The following is a 22,809-nucleotide window of genomic DNA, read 5'->3' as shown; positions in this document are numbered from 1 at the left end:
GGACGTCTTGATGCATGCTCAATCATCTAGGTAAGTAAACCTCGAAAAGTTGATTCTGTTCATCTGGACGTAGCGTTTTGTGGGAGAAACGTTTTGTCACTCATCCAAGTGACTTCTTCAGTCTCAGCTGACTGCAGGTTTCCCCAATCTTATAAACAGTACAATGACTTCAACCCACTGAAGGAACAATGGGCTGGTCAGTTCCTTATCTTAATTATGCAAATTCGCATGACCACTGATCAGTGGCCATTAGTACCATACACAGAGTTTGGGTATGGTAAATGGCCTGTATTTGTATAGCGCTTTACTTGATCCCTAAGGACCCCAAAGCACTTTACACATTCAGTCATCCACCCATTCACACACTCACACACTGGTGATGGCAAGCTACATTGTAGCCACAGCCGTTCTGGAGCGCACTGACAGAGGCGAGGCTGCCAGACACTGGCGCCACCGGGCCCTCTGACCACCACCAGTAGGCAACGGGTGAAGTGTCTTGCCCAAGGACACAACGACCGAGACTGTCTGAGCCGGGGCTCGAACCGGCAACCTTCCGATTACAAGATGAGCTGCCAATTCTTGAGCCACGATCGCCCCATGGCTGCAATCACAGCATTGTAAGATGGCGAAAGATCGAGGAGGGGGCCTAAGGGTACATCTTTCGCCATCTTACAATGCTGTGATTGCATGTGATTGCTGTTCCCTAACTCTCTGTATATGTAAACTATGTAAAGATCCAACAGGTGGCAGCAGAGGAGCCTCAGTTCCAAGATGTCATTCCAGATGATTAGGGATGCTGGGTGGACAAAGATATACAGTGACGGGGTTGCTGGTCCGGTGTGGCAAGATGCTGCTGCCACACTTTGTTTCAGGCCTTAAATGCAGACTTACAGAAAGTGTCCTCAAAGGGCTCAAGACATCTGTCATGACTTTCTATGTGACAGCAGGACAGCACTGATCCTTCAGGGCTCACTCACTGGACCAATTGTCACAGTCTGATCACAGTTTTCTGTTCCACTTAGAGGTGTGAAACAGAGTTTTATCTAAGTCAGATAAAAAAAAAAAGCCATTACTATCATATTATCATATAACATGGATTAATCAAATGATTTAAATGATTTGCCTAATGCAGGAATGCCATGAAATTATCTTAAAAAAAAAAAAATACATGATTTGTGACACAAAGGAAAGAAAAAACAGGCTAGAAGAAAAGCTTTGTCTAATCTCAATGTATATGTGTGTGTGTGTGTGTGTGTGTGTGTGTGCATGCGTACATACATACACATACATGCCATTGCACGTCACAATGCACCTGCTCCTCTAGCTAGCTAGCTAGCGTTAGTCTTTAAAGGCTGGCTGCTCTCCAGTTTTCTTAATTTATGCATGTTTGATTCACAGCCATTGGTTGGCTCCGGTCCAGCCCATCAACCGTCTCTCTCTCTCTGACTCTTAAGTGTGGAATTACAGAGCTGTTCTCTCACTCAGGGACTTTCAGCTTCATCTGAACCTCAAAGTTCATCTCATACAGTCTCGTCTGAAGCTCAGATTCTGATTTTAACACAGAAACACAGAAATGTCTGCTGGAACTGTGTCACTCTGCTACAATTTCCTGTTTTTCAGCATCTTCGTGTTTGTCTCTGCAGGTGAGATTTACTGTTAGAAACTGACCTCAGTTTATCTCTGATATAAATATGAATGAAGAGTATCAGCCTGTTTACATGTTAATAATATTTCTCTTAGAGTTATCTTTAGATTGATTCAGTTTGTGTGGCATTACCATCTGTGTTCACTTATTATCAGCACATGTTGTTGTTCTGTGGAAGCTAACGTCTTGTAGTTTCTGACACTTTACATGTTTAGCATGAGGCTAAAATTCGCCCTCAGTGGGTCACTGGTGACCTGGTGGATCCAACATGACGAAAAACTCAAATTTCAAAGGAAATAAACAAAATACTGAAAGTCAATCATTCTGATCATAATTGTACTTTGACCTTTAACCTCTCTGCTCTGTGTTGCTTCCTCTTTCAGACCAGAATACCATCGCAGCTAAGCCTGGAGAGGACGTCATTCTGCCATGTCGAGCTCCAAACAACTACATCACAGCTGCACACTGGAAGAGAGCTGACCCGATATCAAAATATGTTCTTGTTTACCAGGATGGTCACTTTGATCCATTTTTCCAGCATCCATCTTTTAAGAACCGGGTGGATCTGCAGGACAGACAGATCAAGGATGGAGACGTGTCTCTGATTTTGAAGGATGTGAAGATTAATGACGCTGAAAAATACATGTGTTATGTCTTCATGGAAGAAACAAACTCATGGGAGCTCATCAACACAATCTCCCTGGTTGTTGATTCTCCAGGTGAGTGAATAGAGTTGAGTGTGTGTGTGATCAGAGGTGAAGCTGCTTCCTGGTTGTTGATGTTTGTTTGTTGTATGGATGAGCTGGTGGATGTCAGAGGTAGACAGATGTTTCTCCAGCTGTTGTCTTTGTGGCTGGTAGTCTAGAGTTGTAGAGCAGCATTGTTTGGGTAAGGTTAGAGCAGAAACAAAGACATTTATGAATCAGTCTCTTTTTCTCTTGCTCTCTAACTCGTCTGTAAACATGTGTGGGGAAACTCAATGTTAAAGCCTACAGCTGGAGGGGGAGGGGAGGGGTGAAGCTGGTGGTTGTGAGTCTGTGAAAGTGAAACCTGCCGGTGCCATAGCTGGTGAAAACGTACTTAGTGCGGACACAAAACGTCGATCAGCTTCAAAGTGTGTCAGAAAAATGTCCACATGATGACTGATGGATGAGAGAGGTCCCATTTTTGTTGTTGTGTACAAATCATTGAACAACACAAACACTTAGAGCTCCTTTCAGTGCTGCCTGTTTTGTTACTGCACACATTTCTGATGGTCCTACAGTCCAACGTAGCAAACATCTCCCTGAAGCCTCTTCCTTAGAGACCAAAGGTTGGATCAGAGCGAGCAGCTGAAAGGACACATCTATGAATGCAGTCAGAGACTTTCTCACAACCTCACACTTCATCTGATCACATTTACACTCAGATACACAATAAGAACTAAGTGTAGGATCACCAGTAATAGTAACAGATTTTTGCTGGAACCATGTCATTCTGCTTGACAGGAGAAATTCAGCTGTCAATTGTGTTTATATCAGAGATAAAGATGATCATCATGAAGATGATCAGACTTTTTATATGTTAATCAGGGCTCGCAAAATCGCTAGCCCGACGTCCCGGGGCTAGCGATTTTTCCAGTCGGGCTACCAGAATCCATCCCTGCCCTGCCCGTCGGGCTATCATAGGAAGGAAAAATATATGACAATGCTTTTGCATTCTTTCGGAAATGTAGCTGGGTAATTATGTCATTGGCGTCGGTGAGCCACTGTCAATATGTGACTAGGGCTGCTCAATTAATCGAATTTTAATCTAAATTACGATCTGGGCTTTCAACGATCATTAAAAATGACTGAGCCGATTATTAGCACCTCCCTCGTGCTTTACTCTCGCGCTGCTCCGTGTGGCAAATCGAGCGCACCTCTCTGCGTTTCAAACACGCGCCACAACAATTAAGAGGAGCTAACAGAGGGAAGCTCGGAAAGCTAAGCAGAAGTTATTTGGAGAGGAGAGTGACTGCCGTTGGTTGAAAAGAGAGGTACAAAAAAACCTTCAGTGGTGTGGAAACATTATGGGTTCACTAAACATAGATGTTTACATTTTATTTTTTTATATTGCAAACATTTGCACTGTAATCAGTATTTGCACACTATTTTATACTATTTTTGACAATCTTTAAAGCCATTATTCAATACATTGTTATTGTTAAATGAATATCGTCAAATAATCGAGATCTCAATTTCAGAGAAAATAATCGTGATTATCATTTTTGCCATAATCGAGCAACCCTATATGTGACATATTGAAATTGCATTTGAATTTGCGCTTGTTTTTTGCTTTCACTTTGCAATCGTGCGAACTGTGTATAGAGAGCGACAGTACTGATTGGTGAGTGACGATAATTTGCGCACCAATTCCTCTGACATCGTCTTATCAATCGTTAGCTTACTATGCGAACATGACAAGTGAAATCTCCCGCAAGAAGCTTAAACATGTGAGAGGTTGATCGCGCAGAGAATCGCTGAGCGTTATGTGAGTGCGTGTGTTAAAGCAGCAGGATATATATTTTAGTTCTGCTGAGCCAAATAAGACCGGTCAGGGTGAAGAAGTGACAGCCAAAGAAAAGCTTACCACAAAACGGAAAAGTTATGACAAATCAGACTATGAGGCAAAAAGAAAGTGCAGCTTTATGGTTTCATGGACAAAAGAATTTCTGTGGCTGCAATATGACAAGCTAAATAACCAGGGGTGCACATAAGTGGTCCACAGGTGCGCATTCGCTGTCAAAATAAAAAACGCGCACTAGATAAGAAGTTGCAACGCGTGTTTGCGTACATAATTTTCTGGAGGAGGACAGACATTTGTTTAGAACTCTTAAAGATGTCGAAGAAGCTCCTTTAAGCAATTACTTTGGTGTTCCTCCACCTCCAAAGAAATGTCAGATGGAGAACCACAAAAGAAGCGCGTATTCTCGGAAAAGTGGTTGCAGGAGGTTAGCTGGCTTCAAACAAATGATGAACGCACAGAGATTTGGTGCAGAATGTGCCGTGAAAATCCCACTCTAGCAGACAAAAACAGTGCCTTTTATATGGACGCAAACGTGCATTGCAACTTCTTATCTGGTGCGTGTCTTTTATTTTGACAGCGAATGCGGACCACTTATGTGCACCCGTGTAAATAACATAATGTTCTGCCGGGTGTGTTGTTGGTTTCCCTCGATTTCTGAGTGGACAAGTGCCTTTGTTACTGGGACCAGTAATTTTAAGAAAGGCCCCCATTAGAACCCATGAGAAATGCAAGAAATGCATTATCGCTCAGTCTGCAATATCTTTCCCAGAACAAACACCAATTGCAAATAACATACTAATAATCAACCTGAAAAATCTGTTTAGAACAGCGTACTATGTTGCAAAGAGTGAACTACCACTGGCAAAATTTAGCAGTCTTTGCAAACTTCAAAAAGCAAATGGCCTAGATCTTGCTTCTTATCCGTGACTTCAGTGGAAATTTCAAATTCAGGATCTGACACAGACTGATTCATGTTCTACACAGTTCTTACAAGTTCATAGAAATTTCTGTTCAATTAGAACCAAGTATTTGAGTTGATGATTGTAATTTTTATACAATGTTGTAATTTGTGTTTCAACAATTTTTTGATTAATGTTTTGTTTCCATTACAATATTATACTTTGTAACGGAAACAAAACAGGAAACAAAACATAAAAAAATTGCTCCCTTTTTTATTCGGGCTACTTAAATGTATTTCGGGCTACCAAAAACTGAAGAGTCCCTGCCCGAAGGGCTACCAGAGATTTTGAAATTTTGCGAGCCCTGTTAATAATCTTTCTGTATTTTCATATTGATTTATTTTCACCAGTCAACATCTGCAATCCACCTGTGACAGAGACAAAGAAGTGTAATGTGTGTGTCGGTGTGATGTGTTGTAGTTTCAGGAGTCAGTATACAGCTACAAAGCTTTTTGTTCAGTGTATACAAACTAGTGATGTGTCGGTCACGAACGAAACGGCTCTTAGAGGTGGATCTTTGAAGTGAACGACGCAAGCCGGGAGCCGTGGGTTTTTGGGGTTTTTCTTCTCTCTCTCGCACTTTTTTTCCACTTCACTCTGCATGCGAGCCTTGTGCTTTGCGCTGGGCAGAGGGGGGAGGGGCGGTAGTTACACTCGCAGTAGCACAGGAATGGAGCGGGAGGGAAAGAGAGAGAAAGAGAGCCAGGGACAACAACGTCACATTAGAAAGGTATAGTAATCATCCACAACTATTTTCAGCTGCAGATGATAAAGGATTCAGAAAGTTTATTCATGCAGGCCCATATGACAGAGAATACGCATCTTCTTTTTATTTTCATATTTTAATTTATATTTAATTGTGTTGTGGTTTGCAGTGTTTTGTGTTGTTTCACTTTAAATTTGTTTAAAAGGAAAAAGCAGAAAAATTCAGTAGTTAAAAGTTGAAATGTAAATAGTTGTATTTTGTATTGTATGATTTATTTATTACATTTTATGTGGAGAGAATAAATAAAAGTATATTTATGGTGGCCCCTAGAGACAAAGCACGTAAAAACTCCAAAACATGTACAAACACAAATACAAAGAGCCAGTTCTTTAAAAAGAGCCGGAAATCCCATCACTAATACAAACAGCTGTAGCTACATAAAGGCAGCATGCAGAGACTCACAGTGTCTTATAATGAGAGGCTGCTTTCTCTCACACATTATGTTCACTTATTATCAGCACATGTTGTTGTTCTGTGGAAGCTAACATCTTGTAGTTTCTGACACTTTGCATGTTTAGCATGAGGCTAAAATTCCCCCTCAGTGGGTCACTGGTGACCTGGTGGATGTTCAGAGGTTCATTAAATCCAACATGACTAAAAACTCATATTTCAAAGGAAATAAACAAAATATTTAAAGTCAATCATTCTGATCATAATTGTACTTTGACCTTTAACCTCTCTGCTCTGTGTTGTTTCCTCTTTCAGAGCCGAAAATCATCACAACTGAGTCTGGACAGGACGTCACTCTGACATGTCGAGCTCCAAACAGCAAGGTCATGGCTGTAGAGTGGGAAAGATATGACCTGGGAGAAGAATATGTTCTTTTGTATCAGGATGGACACTTTGATCCAGCCAACCAGCATCCATTTTTTAACAACCGGGTGGATCTGCAGGACAGACAGATGAAGGATGGAGACGTGTCTTTGATTCTAAGGGACGTGACAATTCATGACAATGGAACTTACGAGTGTCGCGTCTTCATGGAAGAAACACGCTCATGGAAGTCCATCAGCAGCATCAACCTGATTGTTACAGGTGAGTGAGCAGAGTTGAGTGTGTGTGTGATCAGAGGTGAAGCTGCTTCCTGGTTGTTGATGTTTGTTTGTTGTCAGTGTTGGGGAGTAACGGAATACATGTACGTATTGAATACGTGTACGTTACGTATTTAAAATACAAAATATGAGTAACTGTATTCCGTTACAGTATTGTATATTTTATTTTATTCCATTCCAGTGTTTTCTAATTTCTGCTACATAACTTTGCACTTTTGCTGTAACGAAAGAAATTACCCACCTGTGGGAAGGTCATCTTATCTTATCTTACCCTTTAAAAAGGTGGTATTCAGAATACAGTTACTTTGTTGAAATTAAGGGATTACACGGCAGTCTTTTCCTGTTTCATATTGTGGCTATGCCCTCTCTATTTTTTGTAATTCCACGCCAGTGGAAACCCAAACAAAACACACATTAAGAGGCTCTTATGCCTGCAATCTCGCGTCTCACAATGACGCGAGGAAATATTATTAAAAATTACTGTTCAAAATATGATTTAATATGAAGGCAATAGACAGTGTTACAGGCATAGCCGTAAAGAATGTAGCCTCATGGGCAGTGTAGTCCGTGTTGCAGGGAGAATGGACTGCCATACACGTTATGTGTGTAACATGTATGAGGGAGGGAGGGAGAAAAAGGAAAAGTACGAGTTGTCACGGAGCAAAAACGGGAGCTGGAAGCATGTAAATATAATAATAACCACTGCAGCCAAGAAGAGTGCCTGACGAGCCCAGTTGTAAGTAAGCTATTAAGACTCGACTGTACACTGTGTTCGTGTTTTCCTCCGAAACAATAAGCTCAGTTGGAGCAGCCTTTCAACGCCTCTCTGTGTCTCTCGCTAGCAAGGTTGACCCAGACAACAAAGTAAAGCTAGTTTTCAGCTACAATCCGACGTATTAGCCAGAGATCCCTTTACTACGGTTCGGAGCTGCGGACCTGTTTTATATACGCGCGGAATAGTTTTCTATACGAGGTCGCTGCAAAAAGTGCAGCCTTACCTAATGTCAACCTGCTGTTACTCATTTATATTAAGATTTAAAAAACTAGTTGCTATTGGCATATAGGGCTGGGTATCGTCACTGATTTCTAGAATCGATTCGTTTCCGATTCACAAGGTCCCGAATCGATTCGATCCACGAGTCGATTCAATTCGATTCGATTCGATTCAATTCGATTTGAATCTGGGAAATTTTGACAGTCAGAAATATTATTAATTATTACATAATATTGTTACATTTCAGACACTTTGAAAAGTCTTTACATATTTTGCGCCAAAACTTCTGAAATGGTGGACAGAACCAAAGAGCGTGGATGTAATCGTCCGGTGTATTGACTTGACAGTGTGAGCAGTTGTTGGAGGACTTAAAGCCTATCTTGAACATCCAATGACCTGTATAGTGTACTCTATGTAGTATTTTGTATTAAATTAATTGAAGGCTGGGATTTCTGATTAAATGAAAGGTTTTTAAGCATATCTGAGACCAGAAGTTTTGGTCTGATTTAACTGATAAATCCGCTTCCCATTTTGCAATAGGAAGTGATATTAATTCATCTGTTTTAGAAAACATTCTGTATATTTTGGAAAGTAATTTTGGGGTTTTAAGAGTAAGAAATTGTACCACACTTGATGGTGTTTGTAGTTCAACTTGACCCGGTTTAAATCTCTTTTTTACTATGGATTTAATTTGTTGATATTCTAAAAATCTTTTCTTGTTGATCCCATATTGTGTAACTAGTCTGTCAAATGGAATAAATTATGTTCCTTCTAATATATGTTCAAAGTATTTGATTCCTTTACAACTCCAGTCTGGAAAGTTTATCATATTATTGTTTTGTAATATGTCAGGGTTGTTCCAGATAGGTGTACGTTTGCATGGGATTGATGAAGACTCCGTCAATTTTAGAAACTCCCACCATGCTGTCAGAGAAGAGCTGATGTTGATGCTTTTGAAGCATTCATGTCGTTGGATGTTTGAGCTGATAAATGGTAGATCTGAAATCTCTAGATTATTGCAAAGTGCTTGTTCTACATCTAGCCAAGGTTCATCTAAGAAGGTATGTTTTAGCCATCCTGAGATAAATTGAAGCCTGTTGGCTAAGAAGTATAGCTGAAAGTTAGGTAGTTCTAATCCTCCTTTATCCTTGGTCTTTTGTAGTGTTTTTAAGCTTATACGTGGGGGCTTATTTTTCCAATGGAATTTAGACACATATTAATCTAGAGATCTGGACCAATCTTGTGATGGTTTAGTCGGGATCATTGAGAATAAATAATATATTTTTGGTAAGACCCTCATTTTTATAGCGGCAACCCTTCCCATGAGTGATATGGGTAGACATTTCCATCTAGCCAGATCACCTTCTACTTTCTTTAAAAGTGGGATATGGTTTAATTTAGTTAAATCTGCAAGCTTAGGAGAAACAATAATACCTAAATATTTTATATTTCCAGATTGCAGTGGTGTAGAAGAATTATGAAAGGAGCAATCAATCGGAAGGACTTTAGATTTTGACCAGTTAATTGAGTAATCTGATATTCTTGCAAAAGAGTTTGTCAGTGCAATTACCCTAGAGAAATTGGTTTGAGTTTTGGGAAAAAAAGTAACACATCATCTGCATAAAGGATGATTTTATGTTCCACGTTCTTGCATTTAATGCCCTAATTACTGTATTCTGTCTAATTGCTGCTGCTAGTGGTTCAATAAAAATTGCAAACAGTGAAGGGGAGAGTTGGCATCCCTGCCTGGTGCCCCTCAGGAGACAGAAGCTGGAGGATGTCTGGTCATTTGTTTTGACACAAGCTGGTGGGGAGTTATAACTTTCCTTTTTGCTAAAGCATATAGTTAGGGCTGGACCAGGTGACCCTGAATCCTCCCTTAGTTATGCTGCAATAGACGTAGGCTGCCGGGGATTCCCATGATGCATTGAGTTTTTCCTTTCCAGTCACCTTTCTTTATATTGTCCAATATCTTTTATAAGGGATATTGGACAATAGCTTGAGGGATATTCAGGGTCTTTGCCTGGTTTTAGCAGGAGATTAATGTTTGCAGAATTCATATTTGGTGGAAGTCTGCCATTTTCTTTGATTTCCAGCAACGTTCTGTAAAAAAATGGTGCCAGAGTTGTCCACAATTCTTTGTAGAAATCTGCAGGCAGGGAAACTGTCTGGACCGTGTTGCATAAAGCAGTTTCACCCCGGTTCTTTTTTTATTCCTCAGGCCTCCAGAGACGACACCAGACTCAGTAGTCATTTCACAAAACCTTTATTCATCTTCAGTCACTCATTCACCTTCCAGAAGGGGAGATGTACAGTGCCGGTGTCCCTCTGTAGATCTCAACTTCTTTGTCTGTTTCAACCAGTTTTATAGAAGCAACCCCCATTCTAAGCCCTATACCAGGGGTCTGCAACCTTTTACACCCAAAGAGCCATTTGGACCCGGTTTCCACACAAAAGAAAACACTGGGAGCCGCAAATACTTTTTGACATCTTGTTGAAAGATTTTATTATGTTTATGTTTAGAAGTACATTTTGTTTAAGGTTTTCTAGATGTGTTTGCTCTTTTTTACTAGAGAAGTTACGTTGTGCAAGCTTTGTGTGCATTCCAGAGCTCTCTGACTTTCACACACACATCCTGGGAGCATAAGAGAGGTTGTACCTTCTCTTACTGATTTATGGTATAGGAGGACACCTACTCTGTATCTGTTTTAGTCTAAGAGCCTTTTGTTTAGATGGACCGCTAGACTCCTGGCACCAGCTTTGGGGAGTCTTCACGGGGTCATATCTCGACCACACACACACACACACACACAAGGTATACGTCATATGTTAATGAACCTATGCATATTCATGTAACCACAATAAAAGAGCAGTGTTACGGGAGAGCGGACGAGAGCAACTGAGGTCAAGCGAAGGAACGGCGCCTGTCCAGTTCTCTCCCGTGCACGTTAATTTGTAAAACCTGTCTGAGTGTCACTTATTCCAATCTGAGTTGCATTACAGGAAAACTCCTGACACATCTAAAATGAAGATAACACTGTATATATTGTTTTTTATCTTTATGCTTTGTGTGAACAACTAAGGTGTGCTGCTTATGAAATCCATGAAGTGCTACAGAGAAAATTAAATTATGTTTATGTAATCAACACATTTTGAACTCTTAAAGAAATATAAGAAAAGGAAAGACACCAACCTGAACTAAAATGATCCATGTAGCAAACAAAAACTGTTGTGAGCCGCCTCCCTTATATCGCCTTTGGGCTGTTGGAGCCTTGACCTGACTTTTAAAAAATAATTGGAAAAAAAGCACTATGCTGCTGAAAAATGAAAAATAGATATTTGCAAAATTCTGCCTAAATATGTATTTTACCTGGTTAATGCGTGCGGCGGGGCGTGGTTTGCAGCGCCGCTGCAGGGGAGGCGGACGCACCTGAGCGACACCCGCAATCACGCCTCGCTGCCTTTACGTCTGCGCTATCTGTGCTGTGTTGTTGGTGGTGTATGTCGGGCTGTGAGCTGAAAAGCTACAGCCGGCTGTATGCGTACAGCAACCGTGTGTGAAAAGTGCTCAATAAAGAGATGCTGAAAAGCGTGTTCATGGAAACATTGTCGGGTCTGCCGTGATATGTTTACAATGGGACTTCTGCTCCTGAACCTCTGCGCACAGAGTCCGCAAATCGGGGCTATGCGAAGTCAGTTTACGCAGGACTGTAAGCTGTCATCTCTCAGGCGGGAGCGGTGTTTGTCTTTAACATAGTTCATGGTGGAGAACAGCTGCTGACATAATGTGGATCCATAATTGGCCTACCTGGGGTTGAAAGTCTCGATAAATGCACGGCGTTTCGGCGGGTACACCGGCTTCCACGAGTGTGACGCTTATTTTGAGCGATGAAAAAATAATAGAATACAATTTCATTTTTATATTTCAATATCACAATAATCTTCCAATTTAGAACTACGAGTTAAAAAGAACTAACATAAATAAAATACACTTCAGCTAAATACTTCTAATTTATTTGCCCAAACCACGCGGAGCCGCAGTATAAGGACTAAAGAGCCGCATGCGGCTCTGGAGCCGCGGGTTGCCGACCCCTGCCCTATACGATGTCCCATAAATGAAAACACTGTGTGTGTGTGTGTGTGTGCGCGAGTACACACATGCCTGCATGTGCGCGTGCCTGTGTGTGCATGTGTAAAAGTCCATCTCCCCTCCAGAGCACAATTATCAGGTTACAAACACTGAGACCCCCACCCCAGGTATCCCCTGGGGAATTTCCACTCAGCTTCTCTTTCTCTTACTTTCCCACCTCAAGGTTGGGGAAGGTCTCCTACAAGTCTGCTCCTAATTTTATGACTTGTTCAGGCCTTTATTACATCCAGGGCAGTGTCAGTGTCGCTACACTATTCTACATCCTATCTCACACGTTTCTAATTCCTAAAGTAAGCTACAAATATCTTCAACCGGGAGCCTTATTATTGGGCATACTTATCAGGGCTTCCTGGAGTTCACCTGATGTCAGTGGCAAATCCAGTGCCATTGCTTGAGTGGCTAGTAATTTTAGAAGAGTTATGTTGTTTACCAAAGTCAATAATTATTAACGAACTTTATAACTATCTACTAGAGAGCCCCTTCAGACCCATATATGTGGTGCTGATTACCAACATATAACAACAATCCGATGGACTGAAACATTAAATGATGTCTCCTCATAGTACAATATATATTTTTATACAGTGACTTCATTTTGAAGTCCTTTGGCTTATGATGGTCTTTAGTATGTAGCTGATGATTGATGATGAGATAGGTTATGTTTGTGTTGTTTCATGGAGATCATTCAAGAACTGAACCCGTTAAACACTCAAACCTGATTTAGATTTCACCACTTTAGTTATGACGTACTTATTTATGATCGTCCTACAGTCCAACATACCAAATGACTCTATGTTGTGACTTCCTTAAGAGACACTGAATCAGAAGTGTAGAGTCTCTGTGACCGGCTGAAAGACAGATTTTTTTATAATAGTTAGTGGAAATAATTTTTATTTGAGCCTTTGATTTAATATCAGGTTTTAAAATCATATATTAAGTGAGTAACAGAAATTATTCCAGACTGAGACATTTAGAACAAACTAAGGCTACGTTCACTCAAATCCGACTTTTCTGACCCTATGCGACCCATATCTGATCATGGTATGACAGTGTGAACGGCACAAATCCGATATTTTCAAATCCGATCTGGGTCACTTTCGTATGTGGTACTGAATCCGATACATATCTGATGTTTTAGAAAGTGACTACTGTTTGAACGGTCATGTCGCATTAAAACCGTCTTTTTTCGTCACCCACACAAGACAGATGCCAATTATCAGCGCCGGAGAAGACATCGTGAACGCTTCCTGGCCATCCATTGTAGATGTTAGTGAAGCTGTTGGGAAGACAACGTTGGAGAAACGTGAACATTTTATTTTTACTGTATAATCTGCAGATTCTGACAGAAATCTGAAACTATCCTTTGAAGCACCGCTCCTCTAAAACAGCAATAAGGATAATTATTAGGCCATATGTAAATAACACAATAACTTTATAACTTAAAGCAAAATTGGGAAACGTAAAGTCTGAAACAAGTCTTTATATTAAGGGCCATCAGTCAAACAATACTGTTTGTGTGGGTCTAAACAGAGCGCTTTGTGTGTGACTTCTTCTTTTGCGCATGCGGGCCGCTTTGAGTGTTCACACAGGAGCGCGTTTGCTGTCACATTTTATTTGTAGTGTGGATTTGATCAAAAAATCGGAATTGAGCATTAAGACCTGCAGTGAGAACATAGCCTTAGACTCACCTGTAGTTCTTAGCAGAACTCGAGAACTGTTTCAACTGCGTCACTGTAATGGACTTTGCTGTTTGTCGTGTCTGTTTCTGCAGGTGAGATTTAACTGTTTATCTCTTAGGTAACATTCTGTGGAAGCTAACATCTTGTAGTTTCTGACACTTTACATGTTTAGCATGAGGCTAAAATTCCCCCTCAGTAGGTCACTGGTGACCTGGTGGATGTTTAGAGGTTCATTAAATCCAACATGACTGAAAACTCAAATTTCAAAGGAAATAAAGAAAATATTTAAAGTCAATCATTCTGATCATAATTGTACTTTGACCTTTAACCTCTCTGCTCTGCGTTGTTTCCTCTTTCAGACGAGAAAATCATCAAAGCTAAGCCTGGACAGGACGTTACTCTGCCATGTCGGGCTCCAAACAACAATATCTTAGCTCTAGAGTGGGATAGAGATGACCTGAAGTCAGGAAAGGTGTTTTCCCGCTTTGGTTGTGACATTTTTCTAGATGGCCAGCATCCATCTTTTAAGAACCGGGTGGATCTTCGGGACAGACAGATGAAGAATGGAGACGTGTCTTTGATTCTGAAGGATGTGACGATTCATGACGCTGGAACATATGACTGTGCTGTTGCCATGGAAGGAACAAACTTATTCAAGCACAGCATCATCCACCTGGTTGTTGATCCTCCAGGTGAGTAGAGTTGAGTGTGTGTGTGATCAGAGGTGAAGCTGCTTCCTGGTTGTTGATGTTTGTTTGTTGTATGGATGAGCTGGTGGATGTCAGAGGTAGACAGATGTTTCTCCAGCTGTTGTCTTTGTGGCTGGTAGTCTAGAGTTGTAGAGCAGCATTGTTTGGGTAAGGTTAGAGCAGAAACAAAGACATTTATGAATCAGTCTCTTTTTCTCTTGCTCTCTAACTCGTCTGTGAACATGTGTGGGGAAACTAAGGCTACGTCCACACTAGCCCGGATAGATTTGAAAACAGCATTTTAGTCTGAAAACACTCCGCGTCCACACTAGCTTTTTCAGTCATTTTCACAGAGTTGTGCGTCCACATTGAAACGGCCGAAAACACCTAGGTTCCAGTCCTGCGCATTCGCAAAAGCGAGTGAGAATTATAGAATTTGAAGAAAAGCTATGTGGAGCATGTACAAACTGATATAAATCCTTAATTGGGCTGTCAAAATTGAGAGCAATCAAAACAACTGCTGTATAATGCACTCCGCTAGCTTTATTTATTTGGTCACATGACTGCATCACATGACTAAAATGCGTCATTGTTTTAGAAAGTCTGCGTTTTCGAGTGTCCACACTGCGACGGGACAGCTCCGGTTTGAAATGTATGCGTTTTTGAGAGCGTTTTCAAAACACTGCGTTTTTCCTTGAGGCCAAAACGGAGAGAAAACGATGCGTTTTCAAACCAAAACGCATTAGTGTGGACGTACCCTCAATGTTAAAGCCTACAGCTGTAGCTGTGGCTCAGGTGGTAGAGCAGATCAGCTACTGACTGAAAGGTTGGTTGTTCAATCTTTGGCTTCCCCAGTCTTCATGTGAAGTATCCTTGGGCAAGATACTAACCCCAAGTTGCTCTTTGATGCGTCCATCGGAGTGTGAATGTGTGTGAATGCTTAGATTGCACTTTAGTATAGGAGGAAGTGCTTGTATTGGTTGGTTGTGAATGGGTGAATGAGGCATGTTGTATACAGCGCTTTGAGTACTCTGAGTAGAAAAGCGCTATAAAAGAATCAGTCCATTTAGGGGGAGGGGTGAAGCTGGTGGTTGTGAGTCTGTGAAAGTGAAACCTGCCGGTGCCATAGCTGGTGAAAACGTACTTAGTGCGGACACAAAACGTCGATCAGCTTCAAAGTGTGTCAGAAAAATGTCCACATGATGACTGATGGATGAGAGAGGTCCCATTTTTGTTGTTGTGTACAAATCATTGAACAACACAAACACTTAGAGCTCCTTTCAGTGCTGCCTGTTTTGTTACTGCACACATTTCTGATGGTCCTACAGTCCAACGTAGCAAACATCTCCCTGAAGCCTCTTCCTTAGAGACCAAAGGTTGGATCAGAGCGAGCAGCTGAAAGGACACATCTATGAATGCAGTCAGAGACTTTCTCACAACCTCACACTTCATCTCATCAGGTTTAGACTCAGGTTCTCTGTTAGTCACTGAGATTACAGACTCACACATTTATAACAATCTGAATGTTGGATCAGATAAAGACACAGAAGATGACACAGTCACCAGCTGTAACATGTGCTGCTCTGCTTTAGAAACCAAACAGTACCTGGGTTACATGTTGATATTTATAAAATAATTATAAAGACAGCTCTCTGTCCACCTAACCAAGTTACACTTTATAAATATATACACAATACACAATGTTTATACAAAGTGCATCAAACAGTGCAAATGGAGACGAGTGTTGAAGGATTAACTGTCTGGCCGACTGGAGTTGAGCATCAATCTCTGCTCAGATGGCCTCCATCAGTTTTCTTTAGCACAGATGTGTCCTGCTGGCTCTGGAGTCAGTGTTATCATCCTCATCTGTGAGAATGTGAAGCTCCAGCTGAGCTAGTTTTTTATTCATCAATTTACTTACTTACATTACGCCCTGATAGCTTTAACTTTAGAATTTAAACCATGCTGAGCAGACTCGGTGCTCCCTGCATGTTTCAGGTGTTGCTGTTACAGAGAGAGGATGGCTGCTGTCAGTCTGTCATGTCCTGATCAAGGCAAACTAAGCTAGCAGTTTATCTTAATACAGGCAGTGGTTATTGTAAAGTATATATCTTTAGTGTAGCTGTGTTAAAAACATGGCTGCCCTCTGTAATGAGACCAGCTGAGCAGAGTTACTGATCTGTAAGCAGTTTCCAAATTCCTGAATCCCTGTCTGGACCGTTCTGCAGACTTTGGAGGAGACTGAGCACAGTGTAAATGTGAACCTCTCATACTGAAATTATCAGTATCCCTGACACACCTGGACCAGCTGTGATAAACTGTTATTCTCTTTCACCATCATCTCCTCTGATTTTTGATTTTAAATTAATTAATTAATTCATGGTTAGAAATGCAAGCTGATCTTTGTATTATACATTTACTATTCAGAATTAATTCCATAAAAGCCACAGTTTGTCTGTGTAACAACTGAATTAAATATTGTAAATTTGACAGAAATTAATTCAATAATTGTCTGAGTTAAAGTTCACACTGAGCTCATTGAGGTGTTGAAAACGTCATCTTTCAGCTGTAACTTTGAAAGCAGTCTGTCTGCACTATTTTATATATTATTATTATTATTATTATCATTATTATTATTATTTTATAATTTGAAGTGCTTCGTATATAAAAGTAGTAAATTGTGTACACAGTGTAGTTTGCTTGGTGTGACAGAGCTGTTATTACTGAATCACAGGTTCAGATGTTTCAGCCTCATAATAAACAAACACATTTTCAGAGATTCGAGGATTTGAATTTCAAAAGTCTCAGACATGTTTTAATGAGCTCTCACAGATCTGCAGCCAAACAGGTCAAATTATATAGAACAGCTGGATGAACCCAACATGACCTCTGACCCTAAAGGAGCTGTTAGACCTGCTAATTAGTATATTTTTATTTTTATATGTGTTTTTATTTTCTTATGGTGAAAACAAGATTACAGACTGCAGTCTTGGTCAGATCCTGTTTTAAATGAAAAAGCAGAAAAATCAGCCAGCACAAAAATTTTCTCACTTTATAAATATTATGAATGATTTTTTTCACCTAATCACCTGAACCAGAAAAGGAAATGGATTCTGAACTTCACTAATCACCTACCTGACAGCTGACACCTCACACCTGTTTCTCACCTGCAGGTCAGACAGGAGGAGACAGAGATGAACTGTGAGTCAAACGATCTGAGGACAGATATAAATGAACTCTCCTGAACATCCAGCAGTCGACTCTGATGATCATCATGTTCACACTCAAATCAACAGTGTGTGTCTGTGCTGTCTGTCAGTGAACTACAGTTTATTCATCTCCAGGCTGTTCATGAGATTTACTGACACAAAGTCAAACTGTGTTACAAACATACATGAATTTCTGAGCTCTAATCTAAGAGTCAGTGAGTGTTTTTGTGTTGGAGCTTCAGGTTAGGCAAATTAACTCTTTCATGTTATTGTGATTGTTTATTAACTTCATGTAACTTTTTCTTCTTTAAGTACAACCCACTGGAAAACAGTTTTGTATAAAAATCTTCTCTTTGGCTGACATTTTTTTACTTTGTAAATCAAGCTTGCCAAGTTTAACAGATTGTACAAACTGTTATAGACTCAGGTATTTCTCTCTCTCTGATCCTGCACAGAAGAGTTTGACACCTCTTCAACTTTTCTTTAACCTGACACACTGTTCAGGTCAGATTGGACCTGCTTTGACATTTGACACCAGCAAAAACACCCCGATCTACTTTGTTGGGCTGAAACCTGATGACTTTTCCTAAACCAACCTATAAAACACATTAAAATATTTTCATACTCAAAAATGGAAAAAAAAAATTTTTTTTTAAATCTTTGCTGTGTTGTTATTACAGCTGGTACATAAAAGGACATCCTCTTATATGTCCAGCTGTCTCCTTTTGAATAACTCCATTCATCAGTAGTTCATTGTACTGCTGCAGCTCCTGCCTCCCTCTCTGAGTAGTTGTCATGCATCTTTTTCGAGTGCTGGACTATACTGTCACTGTGGCTGCGCTGTTTTTGATGGCGCTTAGACTGCTTGGTTCAAGCCACTGACAGGCAAGCAAGAGACGAAATTGGATGGATGCAGCTTTCCCTGCCAGCAGTGTCAGCCCTAATAGTTCACTTCAGATCTCGACTCAGCCCTCTGTCATCTGACATACAAAATGTGCAGTCTTCTGTTTTCGAGCCCTTGGTCCCAGTGTTTTTATACACTGCCCTCTATCTGCTACTCTTCCTTCCCCCTCTCTTCTTTTTTTTTTTACATTTACTTTTTTTTTTTATTTAAATAAGGAACGTAATACAAAACAACCTATAAAAACACAAATAAACCGAAATAAACAAGTAATCGAACTTAAACAAACGGGTGTACCATCTAGTTATATATATATATACATATATACATATACATATATATATACATACATACACATACCTACATACATATATATACGCCTATACATACATGCATACACACATACACATATATACACATAGCACATAGCAGTTCAAAGATATGGCGTACAGAATTACAGAGATTCAAACAAAATCGGGTCTCCTTGTCAAAATGTAATGTTTCCATTTATCCCAAATCTCAATAAATATACCATATTGAAATCTGTTAGAGAAGGTAATTCTTTCCATTTTAAACACCTCATGAACAGTCTCATACCAGTCATTTAGTGATGGAATTTTCACACTTAGCCATTTCTTAGTAATAGTCTTTCGGGCAGCCAGACTCAGAATACCATCAATACCCAAAAAGTGTTGATCAATGGGCAAGACCAAAACAAGTGGAAGTGTTTTATTCCTTGGGCCCCACAGTTTCTCCAGCAGCTAGAGTAATTAGAATAGTGTTTACTTTGTGCAGGTGTAATAAAAAACCTACAGAGACTCTTCCAACCGAAACATCTCCATATATTAGAACTAGAAATTCTCCACTGAAAGGCACACTGCTGATACCAGATGTCATTTGAAATTGCCATATTTGTTTCCCTTTCCCATTTTTGTTTAATGTAGATAGTATTCAACTTCTTAACCTCTTGTAGACCCTTAAAAATGGAAATATTTAAAGATTTTATTCTCTAGTTGATACAAACTTTTATTACACTTATGCTGTTTTGGGACAAGTTTGACTCGTATGTGTTCAGATGGATTTTAAGATTCACCAGTTTGGCTCAAATTTAGGAACATTGTAAGTTTAGGGAAATTTGACACTGAAAATGTGTGCATCATGTTTGTGTGGATTTGCAATGAGACAGTGATGTCAGAGGTCAAAGGGCACATTCCTCCTGCTGCCCACAGAAACGGACTCTTGCAGTGAATTAGTAAAATAACACATGGCGCACAGTCAAACACTGACTGAGTCTGAATCAGTCAGTGTGAGTAAGAAGTAGAGGCTCTGATGATCATCCGGTGATCGGTGGTGATCGGAGGCGGTGGATAGGATTTCCGTGGTTTCGTCCCAGTGTACTCAGCAGCCCGGATATGCCGCTAATGCCAACACAAACCGAGCCTGCCCCTCAACTTGCCCTCGCACTTAGCCCAAAGGATTTGTAATACCAATCTCACCATTTTCAAAATGCCGCCTAAAAAAGCAAACCCAGGAGTTGAAGAGGAGTTGGAGGAGATTAGGAAATCGCTTAATTTCATGTCTGATGAACTGAGCAAAGTGGCTAAACAACAGGGTATGCTACATGACCTAATGGATGAAATAAAACAACTAAAAAACTTGATAAAGGAGAAGGACAAGAAAATAGACGACTTGGAACGGCAAATCGAGGACCTTGAACAGTACACAAGAATGGATGATTAAGTCATAAGTGGACTGGAGACGCAACACCGAACCTACACCAGCTGGCAGAGGTAAAGACGGTGAAGATGCCCCGGCAGAGGAGTTGCAAACGCTTGAACAGCAAGTCATAAAATTCCTTCAAACGAAGAATGTAAGTATTCAGAGCCATCATATCGCAGCATGCCACACGCTCCCCAAAAAAGACAGTAAAACAAAGCCAGCAATTATTCTTCGGTTTGTGAGTCGCAAAACAAAGATTGAGTTACTGAAACAGGGAAAGAAGCTAAAAGGAACCGGTGTGTATTTAAATGAACATTTAACGAAAAAGACTGTTGAAATTGCAAGACAGGTGCGCAGCCTGAAAAAACAAAATAAGATACAAGCGACATGGACGAGGAACTGCAAAGTAATGATAAGACTAAATGGCACTCCCGAAGAAGCGAAAGTTGTGATGATAACAGAACTCAAAGACTTAGAGCAATATAAATAATCAGGAATCTGCTATGGAATCTATTGGAAAAGTGACGATTGGATAATGAACAATGGGTATGGAAAATGTTTCTGGCCTTACGGCTCAAAAAACAATGGAAAAAAACAACAACAAAAACAAAAAACACATAAATGACAAGTTTGGACGCAGATTATAGGTTTCCATTCAGAGATATTGAAGAGGAAGACTTTGATTATGAAAAGGACTGTCAAGGTGGTTATTTTGCCACACACACTGAGAAAACGAACTTCAAAACGTTTAACTATGCAGAGCACAACATGCATGACCCTGAAAGTAACATTGACCCAGATAACCACTTCCACAATAACAACAATAATACTTGTGAGTACTATACAGACGACCAATTCAATATGAATATTAAAATGGCAAATGCATTGTCGGTCATACATTTCAATAGTAGAAGCCTGTATAAAAAATTTTTCTAAAATTACAGAATGTTTAAGTAAGTTAAAAAAGTTATATGTATATATATATATATATATTATTGCAATATCAGAAACATGGCTCGATAATGAGAAAGTTAGTGAAATGGGACTGGAAGGATACGAATTATTTACAATGAACAGGGTGAATAAAAAAGGAGGTGGTGTTGCGTAGATAAAGTTTTGAAATGTAGTCTGATTGAATGTATGTCAAGCATCATAGATGACGTATTGGAATGTGTTACTATTGAAAACCCATGTTGAAAAAGCTAGCAATATAATTATAAGTTGCATCTATAGGACACCAGGATCATGCCTTGAGAAATTCAATGAAAAACTTGCTGCTATGTTTAGCAACCTAAATGATAAAAAAGTGCAAATAATTTGTGGTGATTTTAATATAGATCTGCTAAACCCAAATGGACATCAGAAAACAACAGATTTCATCAATACAATGTATAGTAACTGCCTTTTCCCTGTAATTATAAAACCAAGTAGAATAACAATTGATACAGCTACATTGATAGATAATATATTCACAAATAAAATTGACTATGAAATAGTAGGTGGACTTCTTATAACTGATATAAGCGATCATCTTCCTGTTTTTGCAATTTTTCAAAATTATTTTGGGATTAAAACTAAACAAAAGAATCAAACATTTGATATGATACGACAGAACAACAAGAGCCATTGCTGCCCTCCAGGTGGACTTAAAGGAACACAATTGGAATGAGGTTTTTGGAAATGAAGATTCAAATAGTGCATATGATGCATTCAGCTGTAATTTCACTATATGAAAAACATTGTCCTTTAATGAAAATCACTAGAAAGCATCACAGATCAAATAAGCCATGGATCACAAAGGGGATAGAAGATGCATGTAAAAAGAAAAATAATCTATATAAGAGATTCATAAAACAGAGGACGAAAGATGCTGAAATAAGTACAAGTTACATAAAAATAGATTAGTAAATATTATAAGAACAAGTAAGAAAGAATATTACCACACATTATTGGAGCAAAGCAGAAGTAACACACAAGAAACATGGAGGATATTAAATAGTATAATCAAATATTATACTATTTTAATATTTAATTAATAATTATAATTAATATTATAATTAATATTATAATATATAATCAAAAAGGGCTCAAAAAATAAGAATTATCCAGACTATTTAAATAAAGATAAAGATATTGTGCTTGATAAAACTAAAGACATTGCAAATGAATTTAATGATTTCTTTGTAAATGTTGGCTTTAATTTAGCAAAAGAAATTCCAGAGTCAAGAAATAATAACGACCTAAATAAACATATTACTCAGAATGTGTCCTCCATGTTTATTGGTGCTGTAACTCATAGAGAAACAATTAACATTGTGAAAACATTTAAAAATAAAAAGTCCACTGACTGTTTTGGTATTGACATGATATTAGTTAAAAGTATTATAGAATATATAGTGCAACCTTTCGCATACATTTGTAATCTGTCCTTTCGAATTGGTGTGTTTCCCTCACAAATGAAAATAGCAAAAGTTATTCCAATCCATAAAAACGGAGAGA

At 39.4% G+C, this 22,809-nt stretch overlaps 1 protein-coding gene across 1 annotated transcript; it reads left to right on the top strand.

The window, feature by feature from the left end:
* The first annotated feature begins 1,496 nt into the window (after positions 1-1,496).
* On the top strand, positions 1,497-19,219 carry LOC102080783 (matrix remodeling-associated protein 8). Its single transcript, XM_005466165.3, has 5 exons — positions 1,497-1,643; positions 2,029-2,364; positions 6,623-6,952; positions 14,152-14,484; positions 17,655-19,219. The coding sequence occupies exons 1-5, from the start codon at positions 1,574-1,576 to the stop codon at positions 17,684-17,686; spliced, it is 1,101 nt and encodes a 366-aa protein (XP_005466222.2). The 5' UTR covers positions 1,497-1,573; the 3' UTR covers positions 17,687-19,219.
* Positions 19,220-22,809: the final 3,590 nt, after the last annotated feature.

The sequence above is a fragment of the Oreochromis niloticus genome, linkage group LG3 (assembly GCF_001858045.2).
Source record: "Oreochromis niloticus isolate F11D_XX linkage group LG3, O_niloticus_UMD_NMBU, whole genome shotgun sequence".
In the NCBI taxonomy this organism is placed as follows: domain Eukaryota; kingdom Metazoa; phylum Chordata; class Actinopteri; order Cichliformes; family Cichlidae; genus Oreochromis; species Oreochromis niloticus.
The sequence above is the reverse complement of the archived record's forward strand: the minus strand, read 5'-3'. Positions and strand labels throughout refer to the sequence as shown.

What these genes read in the sequence shown, in the direction of transcription:
- LOC102080783 (XM_005466165.3), top strand. Translation starts at nt 1,574, where the DNA reads ATGTCTGCTGGAACTGTGTCACTCTGCTACAATTTCCTGTTTTTCAGC. An exon ending in CTTCGTGTTTGTCTCTGCAG is followed by an intron (nt 1,644 to 2,028) that starts GTGAGATTTACT and finishes TTCCTCTTTCAG; the next exon opens with ACCAGAATACCATCGCAGCT. An exon ending in CCTGGTTGTTGATTCTCCAG is followed by an intron (nt 2,365 to 6,622) that starts GTGAGTGAATAG and finishes TTCCTCTTTCAG; the next exon opens with AGCCGAAAATCATCACAACT.